The sequence below is a fragment of the Manacus candei genome, unplaced genomic scaffold (genome assembly GCF_025592945.1).
Source record: "Manacus candei isolate 608988 ecotype Guabito, Panama unplaced genomic scaffold, ASM2559294v1 h1tg000094l, whole genome shotgun sequence".
Taxonomy (NCBI): domain Eukaryota; kingdom Metazoa; phylum Chordata; class Aves; order Passeriformes; family Pipridae; genus Manacus; species Manacus candei.
In genome coordinates, this window is record NW_026138142.1 from 3,744,360 (window position 1) to 3,760,076 (window position 15,717).

Here is a 15,717-nt window from a genome sequence, read left to right on the forward strand (position 1 = left end):
TTGTGTCTGGAGCGTGTTTATTCCTATCCTTCATCTCTCTGAAGCAGCACTGCTTAAATAAATACTACCTTTTACTTAATTTTTACTTCTTCAATTAAATAAATACTACCTGTATTTTAGTTTTTCAATTTAATAGATAATACCTGCATTTAATTTCTAGTTCTTCAGTTAGGCAATGCAAATAAATTCATTTGAGAGACACTCCTGGCTCAAAGGTAACCTTATCAAGTTAAGCTCTCCAAAGGCACCATCCCCACAACGAGATCCTGTGCTCACCTCAATGTTTGGGAAAGATGTTCTCAGGGCAGAGGTCCAATTCAGCATAAATATTGTTAGTTTGTGTCCACAGAAGCTCATTTCAGGGAGACACGTGCATTTAACTTCACAATGAAAATGTAATTAGTGAAAGAGCTCAATGCAGCAAAAGCAAAGTGAATCCCACCCTTCCATGACAAAACCCAAACTCCATTTGAATACAGCTGAGGAGTTTCCAGGACAGGTGGGCACTTGGTAAGTTCTACAGGGGTTCCTGCCATCACCAGTATTGTGTATGAAAACAGATGCCCAGGGAAAAAACGCCAGGTATTCCATGGAATACACTTATAACAAATGCCAGTGTTCATCTGAGCAGCTCTTTCCCTCTAAGGGATGGCAACACATGGGAGGGAATGAGGAGAGCTGGAATATTTGCTGACTATTAATCACCTGAAGGAATATGCACAACCAGGGAGAGTGAAAAATGCTACTTCAGGAGAAAAAAAGAGATTAGCACAGGAGAGGAGGGGGAATTCATCTTTACTGTTGCCAGGATGGATTTATATTCACTGGTGTGTGGTTGTTTCATACACGAGGTGTATATAAAAGAGGTGTTTGTTCAATGACAGTGACAAGAGGGCCAGAGTGGTCAAAATACTTGGCTTTTTGAAGAACCAAAAGACCTTTTTGGCTTTTCTCATCTCAGTCATTTAAAACTTCTCGTGCAGCAGCATTTGCCAGCATACAATTGTTTGGTTCTGCTTCACCAGAAAATTAATTTATGATAGAAAGTCTAATTACAAGTTTTCACAGGAACCTGCAACCTGAAGCCTGAGACAGCTAAGCTTACAGTAAAGGGAAAGACTCTGGGAGTAGCTCAAGAAAAGCAGTCTCCTTTTCAAGTTATCCTTCAGCTCTTTCAACTCCCTGTCATTACTCACCTCTAAGTTAATCCAAGCAGATAGATAAAATAGTGATACCAGCTACAGAACCCCAAATGCTCCAGGAGACACTGCTCTATGATCTTAGAGGCCAGATGTATTCTGCAGCTCTTCCAGGAAGTCTGGAAAAAGAGACTATAAGTCTGCATGGAATGGGAATTAGGACCCCAGTTCAATAAAGCAACTGAACACATGCTCAGTTCTAAGCGTGAAATTAAATTAATCCTTATTCAAAAATAAATTAAAAAAAAAAATCCCTTAAGCATCTGCTACACTGAGCCCACCACTGAACTTCACTGCTGTCTTTGAAACTTGGAGATCTGCCTTCATTAAGCATCTGCCCACATGCTCTGCTGAATAAGGGTGTAGAGGGGAGGTTCTTCATGCACTGAAGCCAGGCGCGTGCCAAGGGATCTTCTGAGTCATGAGACATAAAGCAAAATTGTTTAAGGCCACCCATGGGCTGGACTTGTCCAACCAAGTCTCCTACCCTTTCAAAGCCACATGAGATGTGTAAAAAAGGAGCAAAACAGCACTTGAATTGCAGGGTACAGCTCTCTTCAAAATAATATTGCTTAGTGGAAAGACTTTTCAATCTCACACATCCCTGAAGAGTTTTTTTATTCATCCCCCACGTCTGTGAATATCATATCCAGAAACTGGAAGGAGAGCCAGCACTCCTGAATTAATGTCTTCCCTTTTCTTAGATCTTCACACCAAACCTATGACTAATTCTTCCCTACTCTTTCCACCCAATTCCCATTATTCTGAATCCTCTCAGCAGCTCAAACGTGATTCACCTCACCCACACATTTCAGAAGGCATTGCTTTAGGTTCCCTCATACCCAATGGAAGAAGGAAACACTATCAAGGAGCAATCCATTGCTTCTGCTTTAAACACATCCTTTAGGATGAGATAACTTATGCACTGGAGACAAAACACACAGGGAATCCAGAGTTTAAACTCAAGTTTAAAAGTCATATTTGCCCAAATGAATGTCAATACCTCAGCTACCTCTTATCTACCTGAATAGCCTCTGCAAGGATCCATTGTCATCACACTGTCACTACACTTCAAGGCCTCCCTCCACAGGCTCTTCCACTTCTAGCTCAACAAATGTGAGCTCCTAATCTTTGTTTTTCAGGTCTCTCCCGGCATGCTCCTGCCTGAAAAAGGTAAAAATCCATCTCCCGTGCTTTAGGCTTTAATCAGCTACTGAACTCTGCTCAACTTTCCGTGGAATGTTGAAAATTGCACCTCTGTATCCTCCATAAAACGTTCCTTTAACCCAAAATTTTGTGGTAGTTCAGTGTCACCTCATCGGCTCATTTTTAATTCTCTTTCTCTCCATCCATTCCTTTTTCCTTAAATTTTTACCTCTTGGGCTGGAGCCCACCTTTAGAGATTTGAAAAACGCATATCACGGGGAAATTTAACTCCAAGACTGGAACAAGAGAAGAACTTCTTCCTCCTGAAGAGGAATTACAGAGGAGTCAGACTCCTGTCAGGAGCTGACAGCAGAAAGACAAGACAGGCATCATTCACAAGTTGAAGTGAGGGAAAATCTCACAGAACATAAAGGGAAAAAATATGCACCATGACAACGACTGAGCATTGGAAAAAAGGTTCAGAGATGTTGTGAAAGCTCCATCTTTGCAGATTTTCACAACTGAACTGGGTGAGCATGATGTGGTTCTGGAATTAGCCCTGCACAAATTGTTTTCCCATTCCTTGGTTCTAGAATCTATAGTCCCTATGGTAAAAAGTATCATAGATAACAATTACTCTCCAAACCTTTTGTTTTGGCAATGCAGTAATTACCAGCTTACAGGCTGTATCTTGAACAATAATCAGCAATCTCGAGGCTTTGAGGGTTTTTTCACTCATGTTTCTAATATTTTGGACTCTGTTCACATAATAATAATTAAAATATTTTGCCAAATAATATGAAAAGACATTTTTAAATTATTTTTGTATTTAAAGATAGAATTTTCTTTTACTCTGTCTGAAAGAAATACTGGAAGTCTGACAAGGCTTCAAAATATTCACAAAGACACTAGTTCTGATAAAATAAGGGTTTCTTACACCTTGGAAGGTGTCTCAAGTTCAAGATGGACTAAATAGCTGATGTCACAGCAGGGAGGACTTGAGACAGGATGAGGAAAAATCCTCGCTGCTTCTGACGAGGAGCACACGCGGTCAAAATTCTTTCCTGTCCTCTGGGACGTTGTTCTCCTCAGCCAGAGGGATAACCCTGGCCTTCCTCTCTGCTTTGAAAGACTCAGTAGATAACAGGAGGAGTGGGTAGGTCCCTGGATGCCTTCACCCCCGAAGCAAGGGAAGAGCGGGAGCAGAGCACTCTTTTAAGTAGTCCAGGGGCTGGAACAGGGAAAGCAGCAAGGTGACAGCTGTGATGGCCACACTGCAAAGTGCAGCCCCTGGTGCTGTCTCTGCTGGCAGGGCCTCCTGAAACCCAAGCTCTGTCTGGGCTGGGGGAGTTTGCTACTGCCACTCAAAGGGAATCGATACTTTAGTCCCGGCCTGGCTAAGCCGCCAGCGAAGCCTGGCTGGCAGCCCCACGGCCAACCTGCTCCCACACACCAGCACACTTCCTTTCCTTCACTTTTGCCTTCTTTCCTCCTTCCTTTTCAATGGAAAAGCCACCTCTGCTGGAGGACAGCACTCCCAAAACTACGGCAGCGCAGGCATGGCAGCGCTCAACAAGTGTCCTGCATCCCAGGAACCTGGGGAACAGCAACACAGATTATCCCACAGCCCTCAGACTGGCTCCTTTCCCGTCCTCTGGCACTTCAGCTACTATTACCAGGGCAAGGGTTTAGCATTGCAGCGAGGACAGCTAATGTATTTTGATCTTCATCTGCATTGCTCACTATTTACTTTCCCGGCACACACGGCCCAGAGTGGACAGTTACTCAGCCAGGATTATGCAAAAGTTTATAGGGCTTTAATTAGTTTCATTTTCCTGCAGCTCTGCTGAAGAAGTACCTTTGAGCTCTTGAATTACCAAATGGATTTTCTCTCTTATTCAGCGAAAACACGCCGTGTATCTGTATAAACACAGGCCGTGTCATTGATCATTCCAGGAGAAGGACCCTTCCCAAGTTCTCCACTCATGGAGCTCCACAATGGAGCTGTCAGGCTGGGGAACACGACGTGCACAGGCAGGAGCAGCACATTCCCAGCAGTGGGACTGACTCCCAACCTGGGCTCCCTTGTCCAGCAGTGAGGGACTGGTGAGCCAGAGGTCAGGACAGGATGTTGGAATCCATCTCTTTTCTGCCCCTCCCACAGCTCTTCCCAAATGGACCAGCCTTTGTCAAGATCCAGCAGAACATGTTCCTGGGAGAGCCAACCCAGATGATCCCAGACCCAGAGAACTTGGCAGTACTTCCAACAGCTCTGACATGTTACATGTCAAAGAGCATTGCAGGAAGCATCTAACAAATATCCCCCCAACAGAAACTGGAAATGAAATTTTCATGTATTTGGACATGTCTGATGAAATTCAAGCAGACATTCCTCTGAAGGACAGTGCTGTTTGCTGACTGATCACGATGCTCAATGAGTAGTTTCCATTTGTCTTCTTTTGTAACAACGGCCACAACCAAATTTATTCAGCTCCTCAGGGAAGAGAATTAAAACACATAAAGCTCTTTACCCAACACTTGCCAGCTTAAATCAATTACAGCTGTTTTCAAAGCAATTAAGATTTTAAAAAATGATTACCAGTAAAGGAAAGTTATTCTGTATAAAGAAATAGTTTGATAAAGCAAACTATCAGGAAGTGTTTAGTTGTTATGAATAGATAAGGAAGCAAAGACAATGTTTATGCAGTGCTGTGACACATGTTATTCTGAATCTACAGGAGAAAGGGAGGTACCAGTGGCTCGCTGGACAGCTCCAGCTTTACATCCAACAATTCATGTTTGCACTTTAAGGGAGAGCAGACTACATTTGGGATTAAAACTGGTGTGGATTAAAAGAAATAAAGACGTGGACGTGATGAAGATCTGATCTATCTGATTCAATTTATAGACACAGTGTAGAAGAAGAAATTCCTGCAGAAATGTCATTTACTGGATAAATTTTTAATCTAAAGTAAATCAGCTTCCCCCCTAAGTCTCCTTTTTGGGTTTGCAGTGCTGCAAACCTGAAAGTGAGATAAACTAAAAAGGAAAAGATTCAGCAGTGTGTGCAGCCTGTTGTTACCACCCACATTTCCTCACCTCCCCCTCTCCCCAAAAATAAAATCTGCAGAACCATTAAAAGAATCTATAAATGTGTAAATGTTTGTTCTAATACAGTATTTTTAAAATATTTGCTTTACTAATATATAGGTTAAAATTAAAATAAAACAGAAAACACCAAAACGCTTCCTAAAAAAAGTTTGTGTTATCCACTACCCTGTTCTTCTCGTGATGAATCTCTCAGATCAGCACATCACCAGCGGGATCCCACAGTAATCCCTGACACAAAGAAAGCTAATTGCCAAATTCAAAGCAATGAAGAGTTTGCCTGAGAGGCAAATACCTCCCTCAGGTACTCATGGAGAGTGTGAGGGATGGCAGTGCAGCTACACTCCATCTAAGCTAATGAATCAAGCAGTGCAAAGGTCTGTTTTAAGTACTTAATCATTTATACTGTTAAATTTTTAGAATGGTTCCTGGCCACATTTGTGCCCCAAGAAATCATAGTGGTATCTCCAACAGTTCCTGGGAATGATCTGGGAGTTAGGCTGCACCACGGACCATCTCACTGGGCAGTTTGCACAAAATCTCCCTGGTTTAGAAGCTGAAGGAGCTTAATCTCATGGGCACAAACCACCCTGTGGCACTTGGCCCGAAGGCTGGAGAGCTGTCCTGCAAATCTGAATGTACCAGTGGAGTTAGAACTTAGGATGCTGACACTAAAAAGTCTGAACCAGATTTCTTCTTCCTGCTCCTCCTTCTTCCTCCACAGGCTTCAGCAGGGCATGCACAGCCGTGCTCTGATTTGGAATATGAAGGTCACAGAGTTTAGAGGACTTAATCATTATTTCTCCTCTGCTCTGGACAGAATAATAATGTGTAAGCAGATGCCTTATATGACCAAAAGCTAAAGCTGCTTTCTTGCTGGCTAAGGGCAACTCTGAATATCGTCACTGAAGTGTTTCATGGCAAAAGGACCAGTCAGCAACACACCAGCACACAACTACCTCCCTCAAACACCCAGTAATTGCCATGAGATGGTTACAGATTTAAACCCTGCCAAAGTCCTACCCCAGCAAAGGCTTCTCCTGATGAGTGAGATGTTTATGCTGCATTAATTCACAATAGGGCTGAATTTTGGCAGTCTCAGACCAGGAATATTATTTAACTTGTCACCACTGGCTGATACACTCACACTGCCTGGGCTGTTTTAACAACTTCAGGAGAACATATGAATTATAGTGAGCTTTGCTCTTGGTTTTGATGAATAATCCCTCTCTCCAAATTATGTGAACTTAGTGAGGACTTTATATCAAAATGTCAAAAAGATTAATTTGCTTTAGGATTTGTTTGTTTGGTTTCCACATTAAATATTTTTTCCAGTGTATCATATGTAGAGAACCTCTTCAAGAGAACATAAATTTCAGTGTAAGTCTTCACCCTTTTTGCTGACCAGCCCTGTGAAATCTGTCAGCTCATTTGCACCAGCATTTTCATGTGGTAGATCTAATTCTGTGCTAGAAAATTGCCTCATCTCGTGGGCGTTGCAAAGCTGCAGTTCCCATAAAACACAATTGCTTGGCTGCTGTGAAAACTTAAACTCCCTTAATTGGGTAAGGGCCTGCTCCCACAAGAAGCTATTCCTTTCCTCAAATCCACAAATGTGAATAAAGTCATCGACTTCGAGTCCACTTTCTCGAGTGTTTTCAAGTTAAACAAGAACTTAAGAGCCTTGGATTTGAGCCAGAGTTTCAAAACATTGCTCTTAAGCTTCTCGGTGCCAAGTTTCATCCAGCTGTAAAGCAGAGGTACAGATTTACCAACACAAATCACGGATGAAAACACTCCCCAGAAGAGCAGCAAAAGCTTTTGCTACAGCTGGAGCAGCCGGAGCTGTTCCATAGGTGCGGCTGAAGATCAAATTCCAACAGGTTATTTCCCTGGCAGGTGTACACATGAATCCCTAAGATTCCCTAAGTATCACACATCCAAACAAGCTCCTTTATAAAAGCAAGTGGAATATATTCAGAGCACACATTTCCCTCAGACTAACCACACTTTAGGGAAACTTGACATATTGACTATTAACTTTTTTTCTTTTTTTTTCTTTTCTTTCTTTTGAGGCAGCAGTTTTGTTTTAAAGCAGCAACATAACAACCAAAATTTACAGAAATAATTCAAATGCAAAGTTGCAGCAGAACTGGAAATCTGTCCACAGATTATATCCGCAGAGAAAGCACACAACATTTTTTTGATTCATTGAGAAAGAATTAGTCTGGCTAAGTACTCAGTACCTGAGTACTTTTGACAACCTCATTGTCAAGACCCCCTCTCTAAATGCAAACTGAGATATTTTTATGGACCAAAGTAGGTCAGTAAGGGAAAATACAGTCTAGAAGAGAAAAAGGACTTTGAAACAAAGTTTAGGAAAAAATGGTTTGGGATTGAAAACACCAGTGTGTAGACCCATGCCACTGTGATTCCATGTGCACTGATCTCTGACTGGAAAAAACCCCACACTGGAAAGTATTCTCTGTCTTCTAAGAGAGCTACCACAAAGATTTTAAGATTAAATTGTTGCTCTTCAGATTAAATTGTTGCTTCTCTTTGAAGCCTGCTGCCTTTCCTGACCTGGTTTTTCTCTATCTTTCTTTGTCAACTAGAGTAGAGGAAAACAAATAAAGCCACAAACAAACAAAAACCCCAAACAAACCAAACCTAAGCCAAAACAAAATTGAAGATAATTAAGGAGATAAAAGAGATTTTCTTTCTTTATCTAAGGAAATGCTAAAGACAGACCAATTACACTTTGGTTTGGAAGAGTCACTGTCACATTTTTAATGCTATGGGAACAGCCTTTACAAATTCTGCACAGGATCAGTGTTCCTCCTGCTTAATCCCTCACGTTTGCTTTGCAAGTCTGACTTAACACACTTGAAACCATCGGTCAAAACAAACAAGTCACCAAAGCACTCAGCTTGACTTAAAAATGTGGGCTGGGAAAGCTGTTTTAAGTCCAACCTGACACAGGCCAGTCTTATCTCCACCTCATCTCAGCATCACCCAGGGGGATGCTCGTGATGGGGAAGGACCACGCCGAAAAGCTTCCCGTGCATTTCCCTCGAGAGAAACTCGGAGCAAACGCTTGGATGGATGCGTGGGCTGAGCCCTGCCCTTCACCACCTCTGCTGCTGATCCCTGCTCGGGCACATGCTGCGAGAAGCACCAGGGCCAGAGGTCGGGGACGACGGGCACCAGCCAGGGAACGGGGAGGTGTAGGGAAAACCCCTCCCCTCTGGGGCAGGGAGCGGGGTCCCTGTGCTGAGACTTCTTCTGGCAACGAAAGGGACAGAGAGGCTGCTGCTCCACAGGGAAAGGGACACTAAGAAGGGCTACGGTTGAGCCCCGGGGCTCTGAGCGGACCCAGAGCTGAGCAGCCACGGGTGGAGAGAGGGTGTTCCTACGCCCCTTTCCGAGCGCACCTGTGATGGAGCAGGGAATGGCCAGCGGGACGGATCCCTGGGCACCCGGGACGGGCAGCTCCTGCCGGGGAGCCCGCCCGGGGTCTCTCCGAGCCCTGGCACAGCAGCACCTGCGGGGGGAGCGAGTGACAGTCCCCTGACGGAGCGCCCGGGGCAGCCCCGGTGTGTTCCCCGCGGTCGTGGGGCGTCCCCCTCCCTCCTTCCCTCCCTCCTTGCCCTGTCCCTGTCCCTGCCCTGTCCCTACCCTGTCCCTGTCCCTGTCCCCTGCCACCCGCCCCTCTCCCGTGCTCGGCACTTACGGGCAGGAGCAGGAGCGCGGCTGCGGCCGCTGCCGGGAGGCTGCGCTGCGGTGCCCGCCCGGCCATGGGGGGCTCGGGGGTGTCCCCGGGGCTCAGCCGGAGCCTCGGAGCTGCCCCGGCGCTGCCATCTCCCCCCCGGCTGCCGCCCTTGACCCCTGCCCGCCGTCCAGGAGCCAAGCCCGGCGCCGCCGGCGCGTCCCAGGGCAAACCCCCGGGAGGGAGGGAGGGAGGGAGGGAAGGAGGGAGAGAGGGGGGAGCCGAGCCCGCCCTCCGCCCAGGGTGCCTCGGGGATGGAGGCGGCGGGGGGCACCCCCGGGGGAGGGCGACCCTCACAGCCTCCAGGAGCGACGGGGACCGTCCTCTCCCCCTGCACTGAGCGCAAGATTCCGCCCTCCGTCAGGCACTGGGTGCAAGAAGAACCTCACTGCCTGCAGTCCTCCAGAAGCAGTGGGGTAACCCCCTCCCCAAGCACTAAGTGCGCTGGGGATCCTTTTCCCCAAGCAGTGAATGCAATGGGGATGCCTTCCACACAAGCCTCCTCCACCCTCCCCTATTTTAGGAATTCCACTGCCTCGAACTTTCCAGGCACAGGAGGATTTCCCCTGCCCAGGCTCTGGGTGCAATGGGAACCTCTTTACAAAGTTAAGTGAAATGCAGATGTCTCCCACAATCCTCTAGAAGAATTAAAAATCCCTTCAACACCACCCCATCCTGCCAGGCATTAGGTAAACTGTTAACTCCATTGCTCAAAAACTCTCAGGAGCAACAGGTTTTCCCCACTGCTCAGGCAAGAAGTGCAGTGTGCACAAAGTGCATTAAAGGAGGGTCACAAAAAAGAGGAAGAGCAACTTTTTACTTGGGCAGATAGTGATAGGACAAGGGGGAATGGTTTTAAACTAAAAGCGCATAGATTTAGATAAGATATTAGGAAGAAATTCTTCCCTGTGAGGGTGGTGAGGCCCTGGCACAGGTTGCCCAGAGAGGTTGTGGCTGCCCCATTCCTGGAAGTGTCCAAGGCCAGGTTGGACGGGGCTTGGAGCAACCTGGGATAGGGGAAGGTGTCCCTGCCCATGGGAGGGAGGTGAAACAAGATGATCTTTAAGGTCCCTTCCAACTCAAGTATTTCTATGATTCTGTGACCCCCTACAAGTCTGTTAAGGAAAAGTAGAATCCTCCCTGACACTGTGCAACATGAACCACCTGTTAATCCTCCAGAAGCAAGGGGACATCCCCCAGGCCCAAGATGCACCCCCAAGGTGTGATGAGGACCTCCACCTCCAAGATAATGAGTAGCAAGACTCCCAGCTTCCTGTGTACCCCAGGGCAAAAATGTTCCAGTTTGCTGGTCACCAAATCATCAGCAGATCTTTCTGAAAATCTCCAAGCATGTGGAGTATCTCCTTTGCTATTCCCCAGCTGCAATGAGAAGTCCTTTTTTCCCCAGCACTAAGCCTTTTAAGACTCCCCAACAGCATGTACACCCTTCTAGCCAGGCAACCCAAAAACTGCCTGTGTGGCTGTTCCTGGTGCACTTGGTCTCTGAAACAAGAGCCATTTGTCCTGCTCTTCTCATCTACAAATACTTGCCAGATTAGACCCCTGTGCAAATAAAAGCAAAACGAGGTCACCCCATATCTTCATGCCCACTTGCCCAAGGGGCTCCTGGCCCTCTGGTTGTTGGTGCTAAGGGAATTGGAGCCTTACAGGTTTGGATGCCTGACCCTGTTGGGGCCCATAAGTTCCTGGGTCCAATCACTCCGTGATCCACCCAGCGAGGCCTCTCCATACAATGGATGTGTTTGTGGAATTGTCAGGCTGTGGGCACCAGGCCAAGCCCTGCTATTCCCAGTGCCAGCAATGAGCCTGATAAGATTATTTTCTCCTCTGCTCCATCCCATCTGCCCAGAGGAGGGCCAGCTGTGTGTGAATCACAGTCAGCACCTTCCCCCAGCTGCAGCTGGGACTGTCCCTAAAAGCCCAGCCGTGTCCTGAGGCACACAGCCCTCAGCCACAATTCTGGAGCAGGAGCAGTCGTGACCTGCTCCTGCCCAGCACAGCTGCTACATTTCCACAGGGAACAATGTCATGCTCTGCCTTTGTAGCCATCTATTCCGTTCAGGGAGATGGTGCCTTTTCCTCCACAAAATAGTGCCTTTCCACCACCCTCCTCGTTTGGCATTTTTTACTCAAAATCGATTGGCATACAGGTAATAGTGGCACAGAGGAAAGAGTTCCAACAAATTCTCAGCTTAGCAGGCTTTACTCAGAAGTAGAAATACCTGGACATCTTTGAGGCCTTGCTGAATTATTTTGCTTTTTGTCATTGGCTCAGAAAGGCATAAGACAGCTTCTGACCATCTCTAAAACACCTCAGAGTAATCCTACTTCCTAATCCCATGCAGGAATCCCATTTAGTACAGCAAGGAGATGGGCACTTACACACACTAGAAAACTTGAAATCCTCCACTGGCCGAAGTTTTCACAAAGCAGCATTATTTTCCCTTTTCCTCTGGTTATTCAACAGTTTGAATATATTTAAATATTTAAGCCTGCCCAGTTTTTCCTCTCCTGTTTGTTGCACACTGACATTTGCTTCCTTTCATTATTAAAAGAAAACAAACCCATATCCCGAAGTTGCATGCTTCCAATTAATATTGGGTTTGTTCATGAAAATGCAAAAAGGAGGAATAAATCCAGCACATTTTTTTATTGCATTTAAACATCCACTTCCGGGACTGGAAACTCACACGTGACAGGATTATGTGAACTCATGAGAACTGGGAAAGGGAGCCTGGAGCTGCCTATGCACATACATTGGTCAAGTGCCCTGGAAGCAGGAAGGTTTTCCATCATGTGGCTCCACGACTTTCTGTTATGATTTATCTGTGGGTTTTTTTTGCTATCCAGAACCAGAGCCTGGTAATCTTAAAAGTTGTATTGAAACAGAGCAAAACAACCCCGAATTGTGACTATGTAAGGATTAAACAAATCATTCCTGCAGTCTTATGCCCAGGGCTTTTCCCCCTCACAGCTGGTTGCAAAGTCCAACCAAAGCTTTTTTTTTGACTGGGTTGCATATAAGGTCACTTCCCTTCGGATCCTCTCTGGGTCTTTAAGGGCTGAGCTCATGCTGCAGCTTTTCCTTCAGCCATGGTGCTCCTGGGGATTCTCCCAGTCATCTCCTTTTATAAAACTTGTAGGATCATTCATCCTACTGCCTGGCTTTATGGGTGAAACTGGTCAAGGTTAACATGGAAACAGAGGCATATAAGGGCATAGATACACACAGACTCATGTGTGTGGATATGGCACACATTGCTCTTTTAGGAAACACACTAAGACATATGAGAGCAATATGCAGAGATTTGGGAATGTGGGAGAAGACAATTCTGATCAGTTGGATGGAGCAAGTCTCCATATGGGATCATGGCACGGACCCAGTTGTTCAGTTCTTGCCCAAACAACTTTCAGATATGTCTTGCAGTCATGCCCATACAAGGATGACTCCCCTTTGCTTGTTTGGTAGTGCTTTTCCCCCCCCCTCTTTAAGGCTCCTGAAATAACTTATATCTTCAATTTTCAGCCCATGAGTATTCCCACTGCTCTCAGTGATGAAACTGTGCACAAAGCATCCTCACTGGAGGAAGGACAAGGCCATCTCCTGGTGTGACATCTATAACACAGTGAGGTCCTTGCTGTGTCCATAACCTTGAGGAATTTGTACAACGAAACTAAAGTAACTTGAAAAGCAGTTTCACAGAATGATAGAATCAGCTGGGTTGGAAGGGACCTCTGAGATCATCAAGTCCAACCCTTGATCCAACACTGCCATAGTTACCAGACCATGGCACTGATGCCACATCCAGTCTCATCTTAAAAACCTCCAGGGACGGTGAATCCACCAGGGCAGTGCTGCCTGTAACAGCTGCTTCCTTCGGCTCTTCCTGCTCGTCTTACGTCCCAGAGAACTGACGAACTTGGAGTCCCTGCTTCTCAGGCACCAGATATCGATGGAAGGGTATGGACAGATTGCTCCAGGATCAATATGATCAGGCAAATGTCGGATTTATTAGGAGAAACACAGATTATATAGTGCTCATGACGCTCAGCTTCTTGTTCACACAACATTGGTTACATAAGGAAAACATGCTCTGCTGTTCCCTGCTAATTGGACCACAACAGGTGGTCATAGGAGATGAGAAAACTTTATTCACCTCCCAAAACTCCTTCTTGGCATCTTGGCACAAGGCCTGCAGCCATATTAGTGGTGTAGCATTTTTTACTATCTGCACCCAGCCATGCCAAGGTGAAACACACAGAAATGTAAAGAAAATTGCTCACACAATTTTTACCTTACGACAGGAAGGGACCTCTGAGATCATCAAGTCCAACCCTTGATCCAACACTGCCATAGTTACCAGACCATGGCACTGATGCCACATCCAGTCTCATCTTAAAAACCTCCAGGGACGGTGAATCCACCACTTCCCTGGGCAACCCATTGCAATGCCTGATTACTCTCTCTGTAAAGAATTTCTTCCTAATATCCAACCTAAACCTGCCCTGGCAGAGCTTAAGACCATGGCCTCTTGTCTTACTGATCACTGCTTGGGAGAAGAGACCAACCCCCACCTGGCTCCCCCCTCCTGTCAGGGAGTTGTAGAGAGTGATGAGGTCTCTCCTGAGCCTCCTCTTCTCCAGGCTGAACAACCCCAGCTCCCTCAGCCTCTTCAGTAATAACCACAAACGCCACACAAGACATGAGTAACCAAAGGGCAGAATTGGAGTGAATGAGGCAACAATTTGGTCTCTCTGAAATATTGGATGACGTCTCAGAGGGATGAGATGTCTCTCAGTTAAAGGGAACCAACAGAAAATACCAAATACCTCTCTCTGGGTGAGGTCCAGAGCCCTCTCCCATGGGTCCCCATTTGGGGACAGACTGGGTCTGGATAGATTTTTTTTTTAGGTCTCACATGCAGGATATGAGTAAATCCAATTTTAAATACGTATCAGATGTTTTATTCATCCAATTAATTAATAAAGTTAAACCCCTTCCAGAGATGTGACAGCTCAGAACAGCCACAAATCTCTGAAAGTGTTGTGCTGCCCTATCCCCTTTTGACTACTTTGGTTTCAGCTCAGTTCCAGAGAGGCAGGTGAATTGATCCGGGTATGCCAGATCCGAAAAAGGTCAGGCTGGGAAAAGGAATAGGAGGAGTCCCCTCCCTGCTTCTTGCAGAACAAGTGAATGCCATGATGACATTTGAAACCAGAATAATGCCTGCAAGGGAGGAAAGTCAGCTGGAGGGTTCTTATTAATAATGAATTTAATGGTTTCCTGAAATAAAGGTGGGTCAGAGGCGGTAACGAGCACAGCTCAGGAAAACAGAAATTGCTCTGATAAAGCAAAGGCATGAAGCCTTTTCCTCTTCAGTACCTTAGTACTTGCAATTGTAGTTGAATAAGGAATGTAAGAAGGATGGAGGAAAAAATTGTGATATTTAAGGAAAGTTCCATTGTTTCAAATCGCTCCAAATTGTGAAGTCTCTGGGGTGTAGTATAAGCATTGGGAGAGGGGAGAGAGAGGGAAACTGAGGTGGAAGCATCACCTCTTAGGCATAAAATAGATTTTCTGGCTTTCTTCACCATAGAACCCATGTGAGTACTGCATTCTCATGGAATAACACAGGGCTTTTCCTTGTGACAGCGTGCCCAGCTTGGTGTTCTGCGCGTCCTATTGTCAGGGAGATTCCATCAGCTCCTCACGTCCCAGGAGCCCCACAAACCTCAACTACCACCAAGCCCACACGAGCTGGGAGAATTGTTCTGGTGGCTGCAGGCACTGCCAGATGTTCCCCTTTCCCCAGCCAGATGTGGGACAACAAATCTGCCACATCTGGGGATGTTGATATGAAGTGCTTTGCAGTCAGACTTTCAGATGCATTGCTCCAGACTGTGAAGGACAACTGGCAGCCCAGATATCATTCTTCTGAGGGGATCCCAAAGTTCCCTGGTAAAGCAGTTTCAGAGATAAATTTTGTGTCTAAAGGAGCAGGCACAGAGCCTCTCTCAGCCCAGGACCCTCCTGGAGGGAAAACAAGCAACGTGTCCCCACAAGGTTTTAAGATCAGGTTCCCACCCCGGGAAAAGGGGAGGGAGAAGAACATATCACAGACCACAATGGACATTAAATCATCCCTGTTACTAGCACTGTTCTGTCCTTGTGCTGTGAAAGGGACTGTTGACATCAGTACCTGATAGACTTCTCATGCAAAAATCTGGGGGGGTTGTCCTGGCAGGACAACACTTTCCCTTCACCTTTATCTGGGTGAAAAATTACCTGGGTGAAAAATGCACTCCCAGCTGGTTTGTATCATGTGTGATGGGAAAGTGGTTGGATTTGTTAGGAAGAGGTTAAAATAGTCAGACCAGTGTCTGCTGAAGAGAGGGGATTACAGGGACAGGGCAGACGTGGAGTGATGCTTCCATCAGCCAGAGATCTGTGTCAAGCCCTTAGTGATCCAACCA

The 15,717-nt window shown here is 46.0% G+C and overlaps 1 protein-coding gene and 1 long non-coding RNA gene across 2 annotated transcripts in view; one reads left to right on the top strand and one right to left on the bottom strand.

Annotated features, from left to right (window-relative positions):
* The window catches only part of CRHR2 (corticotropin releasing hormone receptor 2), a 142,391-nt gene extending 132,987 nt beyond the window's left edge, over nt 1-9,404 (bottom strand). Inside the window, exon 1 of the mRNA XM_051768395.1 lies at nt 9,187-9,404. Coding sequence (XP_051624355.1) covers nt 9,187-9,252 — 66 coding nt within the window. The 5' untranslated portion in view covers nt 9,253-9,404. The remainder of the gene's footprint in view (nt 1-9,186) is intronic.
* The window catches only part of LOC127461109 (uncharacterized), a 493,673-nt gene that overhangs the window by 19,023 nt on the left and 458,933 nt on the right, over nt 1-15,717 (top strand). The gene's annotated exons all lie outside the window — the stretch shown is intronic.